Source organism: Nycticebus coucang, chromosome 12 (assembly GCF_027406575.1).
Source record: "Nycticebus coucang isolate mNycCou1 chromosome 12, mNycCou1.pri, whole genome shotgun sequence".
In the NCBI taxonomy this organism is placed as follows: Eukaryota; Metazoa; Chordata; class Mammalia; order Primates; family Lorisidae; genus Nycticebus; species Nycticebus coucang.
In genome coordinates, this window is record NC_069791.1 from 8,018,049 (window position 1) to 8,042,901 (window position 24,853).

Sequence of the window (24,853 nt, forward strand, 5' to 3'; positions counted from 1 at the left end):
TTCTTATCACTCGGTCCTCCTTTCTTTCATCCCTTTTTCGCTCTTCAACCTTCTCACCCTTCTGGTCCTGTAACCCTTAGTCCACAGGCATGAGAACTTAAAGAGCAAGAGGAGGTGAAAGGAAAATTAGGGCAAGGAAACAGATAAAAGAAATCACTCATGAGGAAGAATCAGCAGAAAACTCCAGGCAACATGAAGAACCAGTCCAGAACAACCCCACCAAGGGACCATGAGGTAGATACTGCAGATGATTCCACCTATAAAGAAACATTAGGAATGACAGAAAGGGAATTTAGAATACACATGTTGAAAACAATGAAAGAAATGATCGAAACAATGAAGGAAACTGCTAATAAAGTGGAAAATAATCAAAAGGAAATCCAAAAACAGAATCAAATAAGAGATGAACGATATGAAGAATATAAAAAGGATATAGCAGAGCTGAAGGAAATGAAACAGTCAATTAGGGAACTTAAAGATGCAATGGAAAGTATCAGCAACAGGTTAGACCATGCAGAAGAAAGAATTTCAGAGGTAGAAGACAAAGTTTTTGAGATAACTCAGATAGTAAAAGAGGCAGAAAAGAAGAGAGAGAAAGCAGAATGTTCACTGTCAGAATTATGGGACTTTATGAAGCGTTCCAACATACGAGTTATAGGAATTCCAGAAGGGGAAGAAGAATGCCCCAGAGGAATGGAAGCCATACTAGAGAATATTATAAAAGAAAATATCACCAAAGATTCTGACACACTGCTTTCAGAGGGATATCGGACCCCAGGTCACCTCAACTCTAACCAAGCTTCTCCAAGACACATTGTGATGAACCTGTCCAAAGTCAAGACAAAAGAAAAGATTCTGCAAGCTGCCAGGAGTAAGCGCCAGTTGACCTTGAGGGGCAAATCCATCAGAGTGACCACAGACTTCTCTAATGAAACTTTCCAAGCAAGAAGACAATGGTCATCTACCTTTAATCTACTTAAACAGAACAATTTCCAGCCCAGAATTCTGTACCCTGCTAAGCTAAGCTTCAAAATTGATGGAGAAATCAAATCATTTACGGATATACAAACATTGAGGAAATTCGCCACAACAAGACCAGCTCTACAGGAAATACTTCAACCTGTTCTGCACACTGACCACCACAATGGATCAGCAGCAAAGTAAGAACTCAGAAATTAAAAGACAGAACCTAACCTCCACACTGATGCAAAAGATAAAACTAAGCAATGGACTCTCACCAAATAAGACGAATAGAATACTACCACACTTATCAATTATCTCACTAAATGTTAATGGCTTGAATTCCCCACTGAAGAGACATAGATTGGCTGACTGGATTAAAAAACACAAGCCATCCATTTGCTGTCTGCAAGAAACACACCTGGCTTCCAAAGACAAATTAAAGCTCCGAGTCAAGGATTGGAAGACAATTTTTCAGGCAAATGGCATTCAGAAGAAAAGAGGAGTTGCAATCTTATTTTCAGATACATGTGGATTTAAAGCAACTAAAGTCAAAAAAGACAAAGATGGTCACTTTATATTGGTCAAGGGAAAAATACAACAAGAAGACATTTCAATTCTAAATATTTATGCACCCAATTTAAATGCTCCCAGATTCTTGAAACAGACCTTACTCAGTCTGAGCAATATGATATCTGATAATACCATCATAACAGGGGACTTTAACACTCCTCTTACAGAGCTGGACAGATCCTCTAAACAGAAATTAAACAGAGATATAAGAGATTTAAATGAGACCCTAGAACAACTGTGCTTGATAGACGCATATAGAACACTCCACCCCAAAGACAAAGAATATACATTCTTCTCATCACCTCATGGAACATTCTCCAAAATTGATCATATCCTGGGACACAAAACAAATATCAACAGAATCAAAAGAATTGAAATTTTACCTTGTATCTTCTCAGACCATAAGGCACTAAAGGTGGAACTCAACTCTAACAAAAATGCTCGACCCCACCCAAAGACATGGAAATTAAACAATCTTCTGTTGAATAACAGATGGGTGCAGGAAGAAATAAAACAGGAAATCATTAACTTCCTTGAGCATAACAACAATGAAGACACAAGCTACCAAAACCTGTGGGATACTGCAAAAGCAGTTTTGAGAGGAAAATTCATCGCTTTAGATGCCTACATTCGAAAAACAGAAAGAGAGCGCATCAACAATCTCACAAGAGATCTTATGGAATTGGAAAAAGAAGAACAATCTAAGCCTAAACTCAGTAGAAGAAAAGAAATATCCAAAATCAAATCAGAGATCGATGAAATTGAAAACAGAAGAATCATTCAGAAAATTAATGAAACAAGAAGTTGGTTTTTTGAAAAAATAAATAAAATAGATAAACCATTGGCCAGACTAATGAGGAATGGAAAAGTAAAATCTCTAGTAACCTCAATCAGAAATGATAAAGGGGAAATAACAACTGATCCCACAGAGATACAAGAGATCATCTCTGAATACTACCAGAAACTCTATGCCCAGAAATTTGACAATGTGAAGGAAATGGATCAATATTTGGAATCACACCCTCTCCCTAGACTCAGCCAGGAAGAAATAGAGCTCCTGAACAGACCAATTTCAAGCACTGAGATCAAAGAAACAATAAAAAAGATTCCAACCAAAAAATGCCCTGGTCCAGATGGCTTCACACCAGAATTCTATCAAACCTTCAAGGAAGAGCTTATTCCTGTACTGCAGAAATTATTCCAAAAAATTGAGGAAGAAGGAATCTTCCCCAACACATTCTATGAAGCAAACATCACCCTGATACCAAAACCAGGAAAAGACCCAAACAAAAAGGAGAATTTCAGACCAATCTCACTCATGAATATAGATGCAAAAATTCTCAACAAAATCCTAGCCAATAGACTACAGCTTACCATCAAAAAAGTCATTCATCATGATCAAGTAGGCTTCATCCCAGGGATGCAAGGCTGGTTTAACATACGCAAGTCCATAAACATTATCCACCATATTAACAGAGGCAAAAATAAAGATCACATGATCCTCTCAATAGATGCAGAAAAAGCATTTGATAAAATCCAGCATCCTTTTCTAATTAGAACACTGAAGAGTATAGGCATAGGTGGCACATTTCTAAAACTGATTGAAGCTATCTATGACAAACCCACAGCCAATATTTTACTGAATGGAGTAAAACTGAAAGCTTTTCCTCTTAGAACTGGAACCAGACAAGGTTGTCCTCTGTCACCTTTACTATTCAACGTAGTACTGGAAGTTCTAGCCAATACAATTAGGCAAGACAAGGAAATAAAGGGAATCCAAATGGGAGCAGAGGAGGTCAAACTCTCCCTCTTTGCTGACGACATGATCTTATACTTAGAGAACCCCAAAGACTCAACCACAAGACTCCTACAAGTCATCAAAAAATACAGTAATGTTTCAGGATATAAAATCAATGTCCACAAGTCAGTAGCCTTTGTGTACACCAATAACAGTCAAGATGAGAAGCTAATTAAGGACACAACTCCCTTCACCATAGTTTCAAAGAAAATGAAATACCTAGGAATATACCTAACAAAGGAGGTGAAGGACCTCTATAAAGAAAACTATGAAATCCTCAGAAAGAAAATAGCAGAGGATATTAACAAACGGAAGAACATACCATGCTCATGGACGGGAAGAATCAACATTGTTAAAATGTCTATACTTCCCAAAGCAATCTACCTATTCAATGCCATTCCTATCAAAATACCAACATCGTACTTTCAAGATTTGGAAAAAATGATTCTGCATTTTGTATGGAACCGGAAAAAACCCCGTATAGCTAAGGCAGTTCTTAGTAATAAAAATAAAGCTGGGGGCATCAGCATACCACATTTAAGTCTGTACTACAAAGCCATAGTGCTCAAGACAGCATGGTACTGGCACAAAAACAGAGACATAGACACTTGGAATCGAATTGAAAACCAAGAAATGAAACTAACATCTTACAACCACCTAATCTTTGATAAACCAAACAAGAACATACCTTGGGGGAAAGACTCCCTATTCAATAAATGGTGTTGGGAGAACTGGATGTCTACATGTAAAAGACTGAAACTGGACCCACACCTTTCCCCACTCACAAAAATTGATTCAAGATGGATAAGGGACTTAAATTTAAGGCATGAAACAATAAAAATCCTCCAAGAAAGCATAGGAAAAACACTGGAAGATATTGGCCTGGGGAAAGACTTCATGAAGAAGACTGCCATGGCAATTGCAACAACAACAAAAATAAACAAATGGGACTTCATTAAACTGAAAAGCTTCTGTACAGCTAAGGAGACAATAACCAAAGCAAAGAGACAACCTACACAATGGGAAAGGATATTTCCCTATTTTCAATCAGACAAAAGCTTGATAACTAGGATCTATAGAGAACTCAAATTAATCCACATGAAAAAAAGCCAACAATCCCATATATCAATGGGCAAGAGACATGAATAGAACGTTCTCTAAAGATGACAGACGAATGGCTAACAAACACATGAAGAAATGTTCATCATCTCTGTATATTAGAGAAATGCAAATCAAAACAACTCTGAGATATCATCTAACCCCAGTGAGAATGGCCCACGTCACAAAATCTCAAAATTGCAGATGCTGGCGTGGATGTGGAGAGAAGGGAACACTTTTACACTGCTGGTGGGACTGCAAACTAGTACAACCTTTTTGGAAGGAAGTCTGGAGAAACCTCAAAGCACTCAAGCTAGACCTCCCATTTGATCCTGCAATCCCATTACTGGGCATCTACCCAGAAGGAAAAAAATCCTTTTATCATAAGGACACTTGTACTAGACTATTTATTGCAGCTCAATTTACAATCGCCAAAATGTGGAAACAGCCTAAATGCCCACCAACCCAGGAATGGATTAACAAGCTGTGGTATATGTACACCATGGAATACTATTCAGCCATTAAAAAAAATGGAGACTTTACATCCTTCGTATTAACCTGGATGGACGTGGAAGACATTATTCTTAGTAAAGCATCACAAGAATGGAGAAGCATGAATCCTATGTACTCAATTTTGATATGAGGACAATTAATGACAATTAAGGTTATGGGGAGGGGAAGCAGAAAGAGGGACGGAGGGAGGGGGGTGGGGCCTTGGTGTGTGTTACACTTTATGGGGGCAAGACATGATTGCAAGAGGGACTTTACCTAACAATTGCAATCAGAGTAACCTGGCTTATTATACCCTCAATGAATCCCCAACAATAAAAAAAATAAATAAATAATAAATAAACTGTGGCATATGTATACCACGGAGTACTATTCAGCCATAAGGAAGGATGGAAACTTTACATGTGTTCTGTTTACCTGGATGGAGCTGAAACACATTCTTCTCAATAAAGTATTTCAAGAGTGGGGGGAAAAGTATCCAATGTACTCAATACTAACATGAAACTAATATATGAACAAATGCACACCCACACGAATCATAAAACACAAATACAGTCTAGCAAGAGGGGGAAGGAGGATAAGAGGAGAAAGTAGAGGTGGGGAAGAGAGGGGAAAGATGGGAGGGGAGGGGAGAGAGGAGAGGAAGAAGAAAGGAGGGCAAGATCTCACCAAGATCTTAACTGGTGAGATCTCACCTAATGTTTACAATGTAAGGCTGGTCAGCATGCCCCTTGAGTGAAGGGCTCAACTACAATTCGAACTTTACCTTAGAATTGAAAACAATGTGTAGGCGTGCCTGTAGCTCAGTGGGTAGGGCTCCACCCGAATCCAGCCTGGGCCAGCTAAAACAACAATGACAATTGCAACAACAACAACAAAAAAAAAAAAAAGCCAGGTGTAAACTAATTTATGGCTTTCATATGAAAGCTATAACCCAGTTATAACCTAAGAATATGGGGAAGAGGGAGAGGGAGGGGAGGAAGGGGAGAGGATGGGTGGAGGGAGGGTGATTGGTGGGATTACACCTACATCTTACAAGGGTACATGTGAAACTTAGTAAATGTAGAATATAAATGTCTTAACACAGTAACTAAGAAAATGCCAGGAAGGCTATGTTAACCAGTGTGATGAAAATATGTCAAATGGTCTATAAAACCAGTGTATGGTGCCCCATGATCACATCAATGTACACAGCTATGATTTAATAATAATAAAATAAAATAAAAAACAGCGAGGTGTTGTGGTGGGGCACCTGTAATCCCAGCTACTTGGGAGGCTAAAGCAAGAGAATCACTTAAACCCAAAAGTTTGAGGTTGCTGTGAGCAATGACACCACAGCACTCTACCCAGGGTGACAGCTTGAGACTCCATCTCAAAAAAGAAAAAAGAAAGAAAGAAAGAAAACAATGTGTAACCTTAAATTTGTACCCTCATATTAATTTTAAATTTTTTAAAAATCTGTTCTAAAAAAGAAGAAGAGTTAAATGGAGAGATAGCCTGTGTTCAAAATTGCACGTTCATGAATTAGAAAACTTGATATTGTCAAGATATCAATACTCTCCAAACTGATATATAGCTTCAATATAATCCCAATTATAGTTCAGTAGGCTTTTTTTTTTTTAGAGATGGGGTCTCATTCTATCACACAGGCTAGAGGGCACTAGCATGATCATAGCTTACTGCAACCTCCAACTCAAACAATCCTCCTGCCTCAGCCTCCTAAGTAGCTGGGACTAGAGGCATGCGCCACCCTGCCCAGCTAATTTTTCTATCTTTTGTAGCAATGAAGTCTCACTATGTTGCCCACCCTGGTCTTGAACTCCTGCTGCAAATGATCCTCCTGACGCAGCCTCCCAAAGTGCTGGGATTACAGGTATGAGCCACAGTTCACAGCCCTTTCCCCTCACTTTCAGAAGACAGTTTTGTATGATAAAAGATTCTTGCTTGACAGGTTTTCCGTTTGGGGGTTTGTTTTGGTTTTTTAGCACTTTAAATATATCAGCCCTACTCTCTTCAGCCCTCAAACACTTCCAGTGATCTTTTCAAGGATCCTTTGTACATGATGAGTCACTTTTCTCTTGCTGCTCTCAAAATTCTCTTTCCTCAATTTAATTATGTTTCAACGTGGCTCTCTCTGAGTTGTTTTTCTTGGTGTTTGTTTAGCTTCTTGGGTATTTCTATTTATGTCTTTCATCAAATTTGGTAAGTTTCTAGCCATTATTTCTTCAGCCATTCCTTACACCCCCTTCTCTGTCTCAGACATCCACACGGTATATGTCCATCTGCTTGGTAGTGTCCTTCAAGCCCCCTGGGCTCTGTTCACTTTCCCCCAATCTTTTTGTTCCTCAGGTCTGCTAATTTCCATTGTTCTTTCTTCTTTCCATATCTTCTTTCTTCTGCTTGCTCAAATCTGCCTTGGGATACCTCTAGTTAATTTTTTATTATTGTACTTCTCACCTTCAGAATATTATTTTGTTTTAGGTTTTCTATCTCTTTATTAATATTCCCATTTTGTTCATATATAGTTTTCTTGATTTTCTCCATGTCTTTGTTGTTTGAGCATCTGTAAGACAATTGTTTTAAAGTTTTTGTCTAGTAAATCTGCCAACAGGTCTTTTTCTAAGGCAGTTCCTATTGTTTAATTCATTTTGCCTGAATGGGTTATATTTTCCTGTTTCTTTGTATGCCTTGTGATTTTCATTGAAAACTGGACATTTAAATCTAATAATTGGGAACTCTGAAAATCAGATTTTCTCTCCAGGGTTTACTGATTTTTCCTTCTGTAGGTTCTCTGCTAGTTTTTTTATTGTGTTAAGCAGTCTCAGTGCTGAGGAACCACCTGAGGCATCCACTTAGGATCTTTTCCAAGCCTGTGCCTTCCTCTGGTTGAGCACAGGGACGTTTTCATTTCCCCCATAGATGAGGCTACCTCTGAATATCATAGTCTTCAATGTCTGGCTCCCAGAGGGGGAAAGAGAGAAATGAAGGGGGAGAAGAAAAGACAAAAGCACTTGTCTTTTAATAACTCAGGAACTTACTTCAGCCAGGAGAGGGGAAGGCTGCGATGTGGCAGGAGAAACCACTGGCCACCACCTCTGCCCTCTGCATCAGAAGCAGCAAGGAGCATCAAAGCATCGATTCCACTATTAGGAAAGGACAGCCTTTTTCTGCCCCATGTACAGGGGTAGGGAATGGGGAATACTGTGCTAAGAGCTGTAATTGGCCAAAATGAACCACCGTTTTTCCAACCAAGGGTTTCCCTGAAAGTTGCAAGCCTTCAAAAACCCAGCTCCAAATAGTTACAACAGACAGATTCTGCTAGTGGAATTGTTGCCTAAGTGAGAAGACAGGTTTCTGGGACCTCCTTTACCGTCTTCCCAGAATCCTCCAACCTTGTTTTACTGTGTAATAAGTTATTAGGCTTGAAGTGTTACTTTATAATTTATATTTAATCAAATGTTCACTCTAAAGAAAGAATCCTGCTAACCTCGCTGTCTTTAAACCTCCCATCAGCTGCATCTACACAGGCATCACCATCTTTCAGTTTAGGCACAGACCAAGTGGCATGTGCCAGGAGCAGGTTAAAGAAGCCGCTATTAGAGTTACGTGGAGGATGCGGATCCTGCCTGTGTTAAGGGGTACGGATAAGGTGACCATGTTTTCTGAATCCAAAATTCTGATACAGGGCATGACAAGAGATTTGAGAGTGATTATATGAAAAAAATTATAAATACATAAAAATTAAATTAGATTGTATTTTGAATTTAATGAGCTGACTTTATTTTAAAATCTATTCAGGACTGTCTCCAGAAAATTAGGCCACATGGTCCTCACATACATGTTAAACAAAGAACAGGTAAGAGGATGGCATTGACCATCAAATGAATTATTCCCACCTTTTATCATGTCGACATCTCACTAAGTGTGCTACAATGAGATCAGGACATTTTTCTTTTAAACTTAATGTAAATACCAATAGTTGTCCCTATCGACATCATACAAGGGCACACTTCACAAGTTTCATAATCGAATTTTAAAATAAACACATGTACTAAACAATCACAATAATAAAAATAAAACACACCAAAAAAAAACAAGTACACTCTAGAAAATACAAAAATGTAATTTATTTATCGTAATTACCAAACAGCTATAAAAATACAATTTTTGCCTTCGAGTTCAAGGCAGTTTCACTTTGTCTGGTCATATGCTAGAATCACAACCTTCTGTATTTTATCTGTAGTTAACTGTCCATTTATGATTTATATGCATGTTCACTTGAGGACCATATTTTTTTCCTTACAGTCACTGAAGCTCTGTAATATAAAATGTTATTGTCTTCATATATTTGAGTAATACCGATCACGGTTTTGAAAGTCTCTATGAGCATATTTTGCATAAGTCTTATTATGTGGGATCCTTCCGAAAGGTTCATAGTCATTGAAACAAGATTCAAAAACTTCGTCAACAGCCTTTTGAGCTACTTCTTTGCTGATATTCCTAACAGCCAGGATAGAAAGAACAGCTCTGTCTCGTACACAAGTCTAAAAAAAAGAAAAAGTACATGGCTTTAATTTTATGTTAAACTTTAATCATGAAATAATATATTTTGGGAGTTTTTTGTGGTTTTTTTGTTTGGGGGCGGGGGGGTTTCTTTGCAGTTTTTGGCCAGGGCTGGGTTTGAACCCACCACCTCCAGTATATAGGGCCAGTGCCCTACTCCCTGAGCCACAGGCACTGCCCTGTTTTGTTTTGTTTTGTTTTGAGATAGCGTCTCACTATGGCCCTCGGTAGAGTACCGTGACGTCACAGCTCACAACAACCTCAAACTCTTGGTCTTAAGTGATTCTTTTGCCTCAGCCTTACAAGTAGCTGGGACTACAGGCACCCACCACAACACTGGGCTATTTTTTGGTTGCAGTTGTCACTATTGTTAGCAGGCCCGGGACGGGCTCGAACCTGCCAACCTCAATGTGTGTGGCCAGCGTTCTACTCACTGAGCTACGGGTGCCAAGCAGTACTTTTGTTGCTGGAGTCCAATGACACAATCACAGCTCACGGCAACCCCAAACTTCTGGATTCAAGCAATCCTCTCACTTTAGCCTCCCAAATAGCTGGGACTACAGGCATGCCATCAGGCCTGGCTAGTTTATTTTCATTTTTTGTAGACACAGGCCTTACTATGTCACCCAGGCTAGTCTGGAACTCCTAGCCTCAAGCAATTCTGCCACCTTGGCCTCCCAAAGTGCCAGAATTACAGGCATGATTCAAAATAATACATTCTGAAACACAATTAAAATAATTTCCTCCCCTATTATCTTATTAATTTTTGTCATTCAAAAGAAGAAAATAAAGTTAATAAAGAAGTATAACTCTTAAATTACAAAGCATGGTTAGCTCAATCTAAAATTACTTAGGCATAAGACTTCCATTTTCTCTTTTCCAATAATCTAAGAAGATACCATTCTCTAAAGTTCAAGGCAGTGTCTTCCAACTAATATCTTTTAATGTGAAAAGTCACCAAAGTTCCCAAGAAACTAATTTACCTAATATTACATAGTAATAGACTAGAATTTCTCAATACTCTAATTTAATATTTTAAGAAATACAAGGTCCTGCCATTCTAATTCTCAGAGAGATTTTAACTCGTTTACTTCTTCTCAGGCCCAAACTAAGACTCAAAAGAAAGGCATCGGACGTTTTCCTAAAAAACAACCAACACTGGTTTTGACGGCTGTGCCTCCTCACGGTCATCAATTTTCTTTGCAGTTCTGCTCCAGCCTGGTCGGCCTGCGGCAGCTGAGATCCTTGCTGAGGCTGGAACACAGCTAGCGCTTCACAGCTGCATTATACCAAACACTGACTTTGAAAACAAACCTCAATCACAAAAGAACAAGGACAAGAAGAACCCTACAGAGCCACAACTGACAAAAAGAGGCAATTTTTTCTCCCAGAGGAAAAAAGGTGCCAAAAACTTGCCTCCCAGAGCCACAGGTCTGGGAGACACAAGTGTGGACCAAATTCAGATTTACTTCTTTCCCAACATAATAAATTTCTAGTAAAATAAAAGTGTTATTGGCTCGGCACCCGTAGCTCACTGGTTTGGGTGCCGACCACATACACCAGGGCTGGCGGGTTCAAACCCAGTTCAGGGCAGCTAAACAACAATGACAACTATAACTAAAAAAATAGCCAAGCATTGAGGCAGGCACCTGTAGTCCCAGCTACTTGGGAGGCTAAGACAAGAGAATCACTTAAGCCCAAGAGTTTGAGGTTGCTGTGAGCTACGACTCCACAGCACTCTACCCAGGGTGATGTAGTGAAACTCTGTCTCAAAATAAATAAATAGATAAAAAGTAAAAATAAAATAAAAGTGTTACTGTGCGATCATACAGCTACTAGACCTGCTGATTATACTTCCCAGCTCCATGTTCTACAAGCAGAGGCTCCACTCTAAAACTCTTCTTCCTCGCCACACTCCCCCCCTCCACTTACTCCGTGTACCCAGTGGTAGGAAGAGAGGACACTGTGAGCAGCTCGAACCCATGGCAAAGACAGAAGACAGATGAACAGAAGGGAAACACTCACCCTCTATTTCCTTACCTGATCAACTAATATTCGAAAATTGTGAAATAATATAAAATTAGCACATTTTCTGAGAACGTTTTAAGTTCTACTGACAATAATAACAGACATGTGAGTCCTGCTATCACGGGCCTGAACCACGTTATCCTCTTCTCTAGGGGAAGCTGACATGTACCCTGCTACTACCCTCTGCACTGAGCCAGAACACACAGAACATGCCAGCGACGCAGGGATTCGGGGACACAGAAGACGCGTGGCAGAAGACAAGTCAGTGCCACATCACTAAGTTGTCCTGGCACAGGCTGAAGCCCACAGTCGGGTCAGAGTAATTACCCTGGCCAGGCTCCATTCACTAAGTGCACCACTTCTGTCAGTCGTCACTTGGACTTTCTACCCTCCATCCCAGAGTCCAGCAGAACCAAGGACCTGTTGTTCCCAGCCTACGCTTTTTCGCCTAGTTGAAACTGACATTCTAAGGCTCACATCCTTCACAAACTAGCCTAACAAGCTCTTCCCATAGAAAATCTCTAACCAGGGCAGCGCCTGTGGCTCAATGGGATAGGGCGCCAGTCCCATATGCTGGAGGTGGTGGGTTCAAACCCAGCCTCGGCCAAAAACCACAAAAAAAAAAAAAAAGAAAGAAAAGAAAATCTCTAACCAGCATTTCTCCTGAGGACACAGCCCCTGTGTTGCTGTGGGCAGAACGTCTCACATTCGTTGTCAGTCCATGAGTTCTATCATACATCTCAGGCTTTCTAGCAGGACAGTGTTGGCTTATAATGGGTTTTCTTATGGTTTTTGTTTTGTTTTGTTCACAAACTCCTTCCCTCTCAGCTAAGCTCCTCTTAACCAATGGATTGAATGTGCCAATGCAAAGCTTTTCTAGTACATCATCACAGGTGTGCTGACACACAGCCACACCTTATGCTAAAGTGCAGTCTCCATTCTGAAATGGATCACATTTTTTGTCTCCAAAGTACTATGATAGATTCCAAAATCTAAGTCCAGGACTGTTAGGACAAAACTAAGACAAGCTGTAACTTCACTTCCACTCCTTATCCACACTCATACAAAAGTTTCCCGGAGCAAGATCATAGCTCTCTATTATTAAAATCTCTCACTCAGTCACATATGATAACTTACCCATATTTATACAGTATAACTAAATTCCACCTATTCTGTTTAAATGGTATGCATTTTGTATCCTTTTAATAGAGGTAGTCCTAAATGTACTTCTCATTTCTTTATTCATTATTTCTGCTCATTACACTCCTGAGGGGAGGTGATCTCCTGTTAGTTTTTACCTGATGGTGTTGTTTTAATCCGAAACGTAACCTGATTATTTCATTGACAAGTGAGCAGTCTCCACTAAGGTTGGCAGCTCGAACCTATGACAAAGACAGAAGGCAAATGAAAAGAAAATAAATGTACGTGCTCTTTACAAAATCAACCAGTTCTTTAAAAGTTGGAAAAGAATATAAAATTAGCATGTTTTTCTGAGAACAGAGTATTTGTAAGACTTTTCTAAAAGAATTTTCTTATCTCTATTAACAACAGAGCAGGCATCTCTGAGCCATGCTGGATGGCGTCAAATTCAGTGGAGGGATGTCCAGCCGCCTCCCACCAAGGGAATTTTCTGAACTTTACACTCTAGCTTTACTGACTGATTTCTCTTAGAACTGAAAGTCAGAGAGTTAGACCTCAGGGTTAAAGTCCACACTCTCTACAAGATACAAACACATCTAGAAATTACCAAAAAGACTTCAAGAAAGCATTCTTGAAATTAAGTTTCAATGTGAGTTTAAAACTGAATACAAATGACTCTCCCAGTCCTAGCACAAATATCTCTTGGACCTTCTCTCAAACCCTGGACGTTCATGACCTTCCTCCAGGGCCTTGAGGTTGTATGAAACATTAAGTGGTACAAAGCACAAAGAGTCAAGGGCATTCTAACCTGTCATGGCTTTAAGGACGACAGCCTGAAGTTAGCACATATTTTCTAATTATTCTACTTTTAAGGTAAAAATTTTCCAATTTATTATATTTTAATAGATGAAAAAGTCTTAGAACTACCAATACTGGTCACATTTTTGCTAATGCATTACCCAGAGAACTGACTTCTTGTAAATTCAGCAATAACATGACCTGATTCCTCTGACGAGTTCAAGGTTCTTCACACACTTTAACTAGCTAACAGGCATACACTGTCATAGCACCCAAGAGGGAAACCTATTTAAAAATTCAAGTTTCAATGCTCGCTTCAGCAGCCCATATACTAAAAAACTGGAACCATACAGAGAAGATTAGCATGGCCCCGAGCAAGGATGACACGCAAACTCATGAAGAAAAAAAAAAAAAACCCTCAGGTTTCAATCTACTCTCTAAATAATATGAATTGTAATTAGATGTCATGGGGCTACTTATTAATTTCAAGGGAAATAGAAAATAATCTAAATTATAAAGTGTATGTTTGAGATATATATTCATTTTTTAGTTTCTTACTACATGGCACTCTTCAGTTAATGAAATCCAAGTATGAAATACATGTTTCTCTAGAAACTTATATATGTATATTTCTGAGAGCGATCCAAAGTGTTTAATAATAACTATCTTTTTATGTTGTATTTTGGAGACTATATGTTTTACTCTAGGGCAAACAAGAAACTCTACCTATGGAAGGCAACACAGCCAACATGTCAAAAACTCCAGTAGTAATTCTGCCTGCCACTTACTAACTTTGGAATCTAAGAAACTGCCTCATGTTAGACATATGTAAAATGGAAATAATAACAGTATCTACCTCGATGGGCTGTGGTGAGATTAAATAAGAATCCACACAAGCAAAACTGTACTCCACAGTCTTCTATAATTATTAATTTTTTATAGTATATCATTTATTCCATAGGAAAAATTAAGTTTATTTTTACTAATGTCAGTCCTATTATTAGGACTCAAAGGTTATATTTACAGCAATTCTACACAGATATTTAAAATTTCTCTAGTTGTATCTCAAAAAATTGTGTTTAATATTAGTTAAAAACAAATTCGAGATTAAAATAGAACTATGATAATAAAAAAAAGTTAGTTTAAATAAATTATACTTAAATGTTCAAACACAGAGTGTTTTAGGAAAAAATTTATTATCTTCTAAAACTCACCTCTGAGCAGGCCAAATGTCTGACATTGGTGAACCAGTCAACACGAGCACGGCAGTGATCAAAGGCGTGGATGAGCTCGTGGGTGACAACTCTGTTCATATGGGCCTGGTTACGGATGTTATTCTGGCATAAAACTATCTAGGAGGAACCAAAATAAGAGAAGTTCAGTGATTTCTAAAATCTACTTTCATTTCATAGACGCCCTTTTCTCCCACAAGCTCACCTCCCCCACTCTCCTCCCTCAACCCTGCATCACCCACCAGCCGGTCCCAGTCCTAACAGCCCAGGCTTCACTAGCCTTCCCCAGTGACTAACTTCTCTCTTTTCTCTCTGGACTACAGCTCTCAGACTAAGGACACATACTCATGTGCCATCCTCATTGAGCGGACCCTACCTGTCTGCTGTGGACTCCCCGGTGCTCTGGGTTAAGAGCATGGATGTTGGAATAAAACAGACATACAAATTCAGTTCCAGCCCTTACTAACTTGGTGACCGTGGGCAAGTTTCTTAACCTCTCTGTACCTCAGTTTCCTTAACTATAAAGAGGGAGAAAATTAGAGTAACCACCTCAGAGAACTGTGAGAATTAAATGAGAGTGTATGTAAGATACTTCTTATCAAGGTTCTGAATGAGCAGTGAATGAATAATGCCCACTGTCCTCATCCTACTACGAGGAGAGAAAATGCCAGGACAAGTCTTCACAAAGACCTTCAGAAAGAAGTGCAAAAAGCCAACAGCACCCTGAGCAGCCCCTAGAAGAACAAGACAGACATGAGGGGTCCTAAGAGTAGCAGCTGCCATGTACGGTGCACTTGCTACGTGCCGGACACTGGGACACACGCCAGAGACTTTACACACATTCACTCGACACTCATTTATTCCGCTGGTATCTGTTGGGACCTAATAAAGATCTATAATCTACTAATGGAGACAGAAATCAATTAAATATTTATCAAAATGTTTAAATACATGAAGTGACAGCTGCCATTAAGAAAAACCCAGGCTGTCATAAACATTTACAACGAGAAGGCCTGAGCTGCTGGTCCGGAGGGTGGGGAAGGGATTCTCTGGGGGAAGAATGTTTGAACTGGGATCTGATGGATGAATGGGAGTTAAATTTGAGGTGAGGATAAAAAAGGGAGTATTCTAGGCAGAGAAAACAACATACACAAAGAGTAGGGGGAGGGCTGAAGGACCAGCATGGCTGAGAAGCTGAAAGCAGGGCCAGGGAGCTGCAGCACAGAGTTGGGGGTGGGCAACAGACAGAGCAGGAGAGGTCAGCAGAGGCCAAATCACTGAGACTTTTCCTTTATCCTGAGGGCAATGGTCAGCCACTGAAGACTGAGTTGAAACAGGGGGGTGCTTTTGTTTTGTTTTTATCCTTTAACTACAGCAGCAAGAATAGGAAGATGACCAAAATTAGATGCAGAGAAACTAGATGACAGTTAATGAAGTATTCAAGGCAAAAGGCAATGCTACCCTGTTTCCCCGAAAATAAGACACAGTGTCTTACTTTCAGGTGTGCTAGGTCTTATTTTCAGGGGACATCTTATCTTTCCTGTGAGTAGGTCTTATTTTCGGAGGATGTCTTATTTTCGGGAAAACAGGGTACCTGGGCTAGAATGAGGGGGAAGGAGCTGACAGGATTCCAGAGGTAAACTGGACAAAATCTGGCAGCAGACAGGCTATGGGGAAGGAATCGGGGGTATCAAGGATGATGTGTAAACTTCTGGGTTAGGTAACAGGATAGACGGTAGCACCATCCGCTGAGATAGCCAAACTAAAAGACTAGATTAGGAGGATATAGAGGAGGTAAAACTCAGGGATTTGGATTTGGACATGTCAAGTCTAAAGTGCTTTGAAGACATTTAAGTAGCAATATTAATTGGACACTTAGTTATATGGCATGTGGAGCTCAAAAGAGAGTTCGAACCTTGAAAAATTAATGAGATCTCCTCGGCAGAATCGCCTTGGTATAAAAAAGAAGGGGATCTAACACCAAGGATTAGACTTTAACATTTTAAGTCTAAATGTTAAACACTTTAACATTTAAGGATTAGTAGAGCAAGGTAAGCTAGTAAAGGAGCAACAGAAGAGTGCTGTGTACTAGAAACCAAATGTTTGGCTTGACCAGCTAAAGTTAAGGATAGGCATACAGCATGACCCAACAGTTCTGCTCCTAGGCTTGTACCTTGGAGAAATTATTACAAACGTGCACAGATAAGGTCAGGAATCTCAGAGCAGCACTGTTCACAATAACAAAGTTGGAACAACCAGCATTAAACGGGGTAGTATAAACACACAAGGGAATACTACACAACGATGAAAACAAGTAAACCAGACAGGTACACACAACACAAAAGAATCTCACGGTGCCGAACAGAAGAATCTACAACACAACGTCATAACAATACAGATACTGTACATAACTCTGTATTCCACGTAGAGAGCTCAAAAGCAGGGTGCTAAATAACACAATTTTGGACTGTGTATGTAGATGGCAAGACCATTCAGAAAAGCAGGGAAGGATCATTGCCAAAGTTAGGATAAAGAAGGGAAGGGACTCAAGGAGCACACAGGTTTCTGATGTCCTGGAGATGTTCTATTTAAGATGTCAGAAGCCATATAAGGTACAGCTTGGCCTTACTTCCTTTTTAAGTAAAAAAACAGTTTTACCTTTTCCCGGTAACTTTACCTGGCAACTAGCCAACCAATCACCTTATGCCCCATCTTACTTACTCTAGCCAATCCCCAGTTAACAACTCCTCTGAACCTCCCAACAAGACCCACCCACCTTCCCCGTAATGCTTATAAGGCACAAGTTTTTTCAATAAAGTTGGAGACTTGATCAGAAAACTGTCTTGTCTCCCTTTCTCGCACCCCTTGTTCGTTTTTCTCCTTTAGGTGGTTCCTGCGGCCCCCTGTTGCTGTCCCGCGGGTCGGGACAAAAAAATCCAGATGGCAGCTACACAGGCCTTCACTTTTATCATTATTACTGAAAATGTACCCATGTGTGTTTCGTTCCTCTGTACAAATGAGATACTTGACAATAAAAATGTCTTAAATGCTTACTGTGGCCAAGCACTAAGATAAACGACCTTAGAAGAGACATCTCATTTAATTCTCATCATCATTCTATAAGGTAGATATAATCATTCGCCATATTTTGCAGATTTTACTCACTCCCCCAAAATTGTCACAGGTTGTATCTTTTCTCAGCATGTAAAGGTAAGACCTGTTGTTTAGCATTTAAAGCCTCCTCCCCTATAGCCTCCTTTCTTTCCAATTCTATCTCTGCTAATACCTCAGGTGCTTGTGTCCTCCAGCTAAACTAGACAACACGCCAGTTTATGCCCTGTGGTTTCCCAGCTGCCACTTCGGCTCCTGGTGCCCCTGCTCTGACCCTGAGGAGGCTTTATATCCTCCAGCTGAGTCTGATGGCATCTGCAGTCCATCACATCACTGTCCCACAAAGTCCAGCCTGCCTCGAAGTGTATTATCTGTGTTCATGTCTCATCTCCTCTGTGAGAGTGTAAACTCCTTAAGAGTTAGAACTAGGACTAATTCATTTCTTAAAGTTCTACACAAAGTCTACCAAACAGAATGCCCAGAATGTGAAAAGTGACTAGCAGACATCAGGACAGAGGATTAAAAGGAAGGTAGCAATTTGGCAGAGACACCCACCTGAGATGTTGAGGCATCAAAACCTCCACTGACATTTCCATTACAGTCTTCACAAGAAAAGTGTCTTTCTCTGTTAACAGCACTGAAAGGCAAAAATAGAAGTACATAGGTGAGTATTAAAAAAAAAAAAAAAGAAGCTATATACTGCTTATATCTGTGGATTCAAGTTACTGAAGTGAATATCAATTAAAAAAAACACAGGCCAAAAAAAAAAAAAAAAAGAAGCAGCAGCACAGAAAAAAGCAACAAAGTGCAGATGCAGTGTGTATGTGGGAAACAGCCCAGGCCAGGAGTCAGACAGCCTCCACCACTAACACATATGCAACCTGGGAAAGCAGCGTAACACCCAGGACTCAGTTTTCTCATCTATAAAATAAGAGGACTGTGTCTGAAAAACTGAATCCTAGTTCAAGTTCTATGATATGATTCCATAAAGCATTTGGTCAACTGATTAAGACCACAGTGAAAATATGTTTGAGTTCCTGCTCTTGCGCCAGAATGTCAAGAACTGGACATCAAAAGTCACTTCCTTTAATCTCCTCAAACTTATACAACATTTGGAAGGCTTCTACATAGCAAGCTGAGATTTCTTCTCCATTAAGAACAACATCTGCGGCCAGGCATGGTGGTTCACGCCTGTAATCCCAGCACTTGGGAGGCCAAGGCAGGTGGATTCCCTGAGCTCACAGGTTCAAGACTAGCCTGAGGCAGAGCGAGACCTTGTCTCGAAAAATAGCCAGGTGTTGTGGCAGGCGCCTATAGTCCTAGCTACTTGGGAGGCTGAGGCAAGAGAATCACTTAAGCCCAAGAGTTTGAGGTTGCTGTGAGCTACAACACCGTGGCACTCTAACAAGGGAGACATATGAGACTCTTGTCTCAAAAAAAAAGAAAAAGAAAAAGAAATAAGAACATCTGGCCAGGTGGGGTGGCTCACGCCTATAATCCCAGCACTGTGGGAGGCTGAGGCGGGAAGATTGCTTGAGCTCAGGAGTTCAAGACTTGTCTGAGTGAGAGTGAGACCCCCAACTCCACAAAAAATATAAAACCCAGCTGGGGGCCATGACAAGTGCCTATAATCCCAGTGACTCAGGAGGCCGAGGCAGCAGGATGGCCACAGCCTGAGTCTCAGGTTGCAGTGAGCTATGATGACACCACTGCACTCTGCTCAGGGCAGAGGGTGAGGCTCTGTCTCAACAACAACAACAACAAACAAAAAAAGAACAACCTTCAGGCTAGAGTAGTAGAAAGGCCAGGTTTGGTAATAATTTACAAGAAAGATTTGGAGTATTATCTTTACTAAATTCCCAAGGTCAGTGGTATACCCTGGAATTGAGTTAGTTAGGGTAGAAAATGTCCACAGAGAGCACGGCCTGTCTGGAGAGGAGGCAGCCAGTCTCCACCATCTGCCCCATGGAAACGGCTTCATGACCAGAAGGGAGGAAGCTGAAGCAGTTCCAGTTTGGGGGAGGCCTGTTTTTAACAGCCAGAATATAAAGCAGCACCCCCAGAACGATGTACTTACCAACCTGAGTGTTTCATAGCATCAAGCAGAAGTTTGACATATGGATCTGAAAGAGATTGATTCAACTCAGTAAGCTAATTGGGAAAGGTAGCAGCAGTTAAATCACCCAAACAGCAGCAAATCATCAAAAAGTAAATTATAATGACATAACGCTATCTTAATACTGGTAAAAACTGGAATGAAAAGACAAGCTTAAATTATCAAAATAAGTCTTTACTTAAATGCTAATACAAATACCAAGCCGTAACACCAAGCACTTGAGACAGTATCAAATATGCTTTTAGAGGCCATTTTTGGTTAAATGAGGAAATATATTTTATTACTGTAGCTAGCAAGAGACTGAGGAAATTCTGGACCGCATTCCTCAAAATGAACAACCACACTGTCCTGGTCAGGCCACGCTGGGAACGCCGCCCCATGCTGAGTACCCACCACACTCTAATGACCTTCTGCAGGGGTTAGTGACTAGAACAGTGCAGAACTATGTTCAGGGAGAAGCAAGAAAGGCTTTGGGGATTTAGAAAGGAGAAAGAAGACTTAACCAGAACCCAAGCAGTTTCCAGGGTTAAAGGGGTGCCATGTGGGAAGTGACTTTGTCACTGTATCTTCAAAGGTCAGAACAAGGACCAAAGAGTGGAAATTACATATGATAGATTCAACATAGTATGACAAGGAATTTTTCCTCCAATTAAAGTTGTTGTAGAGGAGTAGACTCAAAGAATAGGTAACCAGTTCCAGGAGAGGTTTTCCCATGTGGGACAGGAAGGCCTGGATGATTTCTGAGGGCTGTTGGACTTCTAAGGCTCTATGAGCCTGTGACTGTTACAGGAAAGTACAATAAACCCAAATGCCTCTAATATCAACTTTCCACAAAGGCGTCTGAGAATATATATGCATAGCAAATTATATGACATAACTCCCCCCTAAAAAGAAAAGGAAACCAAAGTTTAAAAAAAGGTTAAAAGCAAAAACAGGTGAGTAAAAGAACAGTAGTATGAGATGAGAAAGTTAGATATAGGTCACTGCTTTAATGACCAGCGGCCTCTTAAGAATGTGAACAGTAGAATAATTATTATTAAAAATAAGCATTATTTTTTGAGTATATACCAGATGTCAGGTGCCATATTAAGTGCATTATTGTTTACATAATTAAGAGAATTTTATAAAGTTGATATGGTTTCAAAATACTATAGTCCCCTTACTTAAAAAAAAATTAATAAATACAAAACTTGCAGATAGCGAGGGACTTTGCCTAACAATTGCAATCAGTGTAAACTGGCTTATTGTACCCTCAATGAATCCCCAACAATAAAAAAAAAAAAAACTTGCAGATAGCGCCATGGTTTGGAACTTCAAAAAGAACCGGCAACAGTATGTATTTTTTTTTATTTTTTTTTTTTTATTTTTTGAGACAGAGACTCACTTTATCACCCTTAGTAGAGTGCTGTGACATCACAGCTCACAGCAACCTCCAGCTCTTGGGCTCAGGTGATTCTCTTGCTTCAGCCTCTCAAGTAGCTGGGACTACAGGTGCCCACCACAATGCCTGGCTATTTTTTTGTTGTTGTTGCAGTTTGGCCAGGGCATGTTCAAACCTGCCACCCTCGGTATATGGGGTCGGCACCCTACTCACTGAGCCACAGGCGCCGCCCCTGCAACAGTATTTAGAATAAATTAGCTTTTCAGAAAAATAAAAGGTCTCCCACAAAGCCAGGTTTCTCCTATCACCCCCACCTCAAAATAGGATTTTAAAGCTTCAGGTTGAGGGCGTTGATTCCTACAGGAGGACCTGACCTTCCTCACATCCCACCTATATACAACTTGTCCTCCACCTTGTGGCTCTTGCCCTGTAAAAACAGCCTCCCTTTACTCAGCTCCTAACGTGCTGGTACTTTACATGAGTAAAATGTATTCCCCACAACGACCCTAAAGGAAGTATCTTTATCCCTTCCCTTCCTTTTTTACAGATACGGATAAAGGGATCAGAGAGGCTGTCACTCTTCCACACCTAGTAAGGAAGGAGACCAGCGTTTGAACTCACATCTAACTCTTAACCCCACGAGGAAACATCTCAAATAGGCAGAGTCCTTGCTCATCTTTGTATCTCTCCCCCACCATCTTCCCGCCCCATATCCTCTACTCTTCTTCCTCCTCTCCCCTCCTTTGAGTCTCAACATGCAGGTAATCCCAAGGAAGTTGGAAAATCTTGGGTGGTTGACTTCTGAATTGTAACTGGCCAACTATAAAATAGAATCCTTGCTTGGGGACGAGAACCTTTCAGGGTTTCTGCCAGGCACAATAGCTAGCACCTCACACCTATAATCCTAGCACACCGGGAGGCCAAGGATTGCTTGAGCTCAAGAGTTCAAGACCAACAAGAATGGAGAAGCAGGAATCCTATGTACTCAATTTTGATATGAGGACAATTAATGACAATTAAGGTTATGGGAGGGGAGAAGAAAGAGGGAAGGAGGGAGTGGGGTGGGGCCTTGGTGTGTGTCACACTTTATGGGGGCAAGACATGATTGCAAGAGGGACTTTACCTAACAATTGCAATCAGTGTAACCCGGCTTATTGTACCCTCGATGAATCCCCAACAATAAAAAAAAAAGAGTTCAAGACCAGTCTGAGCAAGAGCAAAAGAGAGACCACATCTATAAAAATAGTCCAGCTGAGACCTGGAGTCTCAGCTACTTAGGTGGCTGAGGCAAGTGGATTGCTTGAGCCCAAGAGTTGGAGGTTGCTGTGAACTGTGATGCCACGGCACTCTACCAAGGGCAACACAATGAAAATGTCTCAAAAAAAAAAAATGATTTTGGTTTTCTGAATGCATCTTAAGTAAACTGAAGAAGTCTATGTCAACGTTAAGGAGTTAAGAAATCAAAAAATAAAAATAAAATTTAAAAAAGGGAGTTAAGAAATCTTCTCCAGTGTGCTGTTCCTGGGACCAGAGAGAAATTGGTCAGTGGGTAGCTGCATCCCCCACAGCAATGGCTCTTAATCTATTTGGGGTCATTGGTCTCTTTGAGAATATGAAGAAACTATGATCTCTTTCCCCTAGAAAAAATGCACTTAAACACATACACACATACAATTTCACAGACCTTTCCCAAGATTTCTACACTCATTTATACATGAAGGTTAATATCCCTTCCAATGAACAGTAGTTTGCAAAACTGTTGTTTTTGCACTGGCAGCAATATATGCCTCAGTTCACGCGGCTCTTGAAAATTCTGTCTCACTCCTACCCTAAAGTCACCGCATTGCTTACATAAGAAATGAGAGGCTTGGGTGGCGCCTGTGGCTCAGTGAGTAGGGCGCTGGCCCCATATACCGAGGGTGGTGGGTTCAAACCCGGCCTCGGCCAAACTGCAACCAAAAAAAAATAGCCGGGCGTTGTGGCGGGCGCCTGTAGTCCCAGCTGCTCGAGAGGCTGAGGCAAGAGAATCGCTTAAGCCCAAGAGTTTGAGGTTGCTGTGAGCGGTGTGATGTCATAGCACTCTACCGAGGGCGGTAAAGTGAGACTCTGTCTCTACAAAAAAAAATAAAATAATAAAAGAAAAGAAAAAGAAATCAGAGGCTCTGCCAGAGTAATGACTGTGACTGTTCGTAGCAGACAAACTCCTAGTCTGACTCCCCGTTCATTCCACAAGCAAAAGTGTTGAAAGGGGACAACGCCTCCTCTTAGGGGACAACTGAGTCCCAGGCCACCAACCCCGCCCCCATGATGCCCAATCTGCCCTGACTGCACTGAGGGGCTGGAACCCGACCCATCTAGCCCTGGGGAAGAACGTGCAGTTCCGGCCAGGGGTGCCCAGGCCCTTCCCGCGCGCCCAGTCTCAGACACCACCCGGGCGACCCCGGTCTCCGGGTCACGGGTCCTACTAGTCTCCAGCGTCTTCAGCAGCATGAGCGGGCACTTCTGGTTGCCGGTGAAGAAGCTGGCGAGGAACCCCTGCTGGGAAGTCCCCTGGTCCGGCTGCTCGGGGAAGACCTGGCACGGGACGTGCCTCTGCTGCTGCAGCTGCTCCCCGGCCGCGGGGCCCGGGCCGCGCTCGTCCGGACCTCCCTCCATGCCGCCCGCTGACCGCGCCGCTGCTTCGTCCTGCCGTGGGCGGCCCGGGGTGAGGCTGGGAAGGGTAACCTCGCTTCCGCCACCCAGACTGTCCAGGCCCTCCCTCTGCAGAGCAGACAGACAGCAGCGCTGGACCAGAGACGTTGGGCCGGATCGCTCAGAGCCTGGCGAGGTGCGCCGGGCGGGGCGAGGTGAGAAGTCAACGTGAGACCAGAAGCGCGGGGCGGGGCGAGGGGCGGGACGAGGAGCAAGGGAGGAACGAATGAGAGGAGGGGGAGGGGCGGGAGAGGGGCGGGGCGAGAGGTCAGGGGCGGGGCGAGAATGGGGGACTGGATGAGAGAAGCGGAACTGTCCCCGGACTCCGGGCTAGTCCAGCGGTGGAGCTGGACCTGGCGATTACCCTCATAGGCGACACCTGTGCTGCTGTGGACTTCTCTGCTATCCCTCAGCATGAGTGGCCGGGCCTCGTTATTCTGCAGCTTCCTGCCGCTGATCTGCTAAGGGCGTCCTGGGTGGGTTGACTGACCCATCCAGACCAAAAAACTGACTCAATTGGTCTCGGATCCCCGCCCCCCCCCGCCCCTAACTCAAAGAACTGCATTCTAGTAACTGACCCATACAGACAGCGGCACATGCCAAAGGACTGGTTCGGCCCTGAAACCAGCCAGTTAACAGACCCTGACTGCCTAACTCTCTGCCCACCAAACTGTCTTTAAAAACCCTGTCCCCAAAAAAAATAATAATAAAATAAAAATAAAAACCCTGTCCCAATTGTCAGGGAGGTGGACTTGAGAAATCTCTCCCATCTCCCACTCACCACTCTGCGCAATAAACTCTCTACTGAAAACCCTGCTGTCTCTGGACATTGGCTTTCTCTTGGGCAGTGGGAA

The 24,853-nt window shown here is 41.6% G+C and overlaps 1 protein-coding gene and 1 non-coding gene across 2 annotated transcripts; one reads left to right on the forward strand and one right to left on the reverse strand.

The window, feature by feature from the left end:
- Nucleotides 1-9,047: 9,047 nt before the first annotated feature.
- Nucleotides 9,048-24,161, reverse strand: ATP23 (ATP23 metallopeptidase and ATP synthase assembly factor homolog). Its single transcript, XM_053554693.1, has 6 exons — nt 23,774-24,161; nt 19,889-19,934; nt 18,367-18,448; nt 14,683-14,820; nt 12,829-12,912; nt 9,048-9,483 (listed from the first exon to the last, which is right to left on the reverse strand). The coding sequence occupies exons 1-6, from the start codon at nt 23,961-23,963 to the stop codon at nt 9,280-9,282; spliced, it is 744 nt and encodes a 247-aa protein (XP_053410668.1). The 5' UTR covers nt 23,964-24,161; the 3' UTR covers nt 9,048-9,279.
- Nucleotides 13,776-13,883, forward strand: LOC128562926 (U6 spliceosomal RNA). The gene has a single exon (XR_008373621.1). It is a non-coding gene; the product is annotated as a U6 spliceosomal RNA (small nuclear RNA).
- Nucleotides 24,162-24,853: the final 692 nt, after the last annotated feature.

What these genes read in the sequence shown, in the direction of transcription:
- ATP23 (XM_053554693.1), bottom strand. Translation starts at nt 23,963, where the DNA reads ATGGAGGGAGGTCCGGACGAGCGCGGCCCGGGCCCCGCGGCCGGGGAG. An exon ending in GCTATGAAACACTCAGGTTG is followed by an intron (nt 18,449 to 19,888) that starts GTAAGTACATCG and finishes TTTGCCTTTCAG; the next exon opens with TGCTGTTAACAGAGAAAGAC. An exon ending in TTGATGCCTCAACATCTCAG is followed by an intron (nt 14,821 to 18,366) that starts GTGGGTGTCTCT and finishes GGTTCCTCCTAG; the next exon opens with ATAGTTTTATGCCAGAATAA.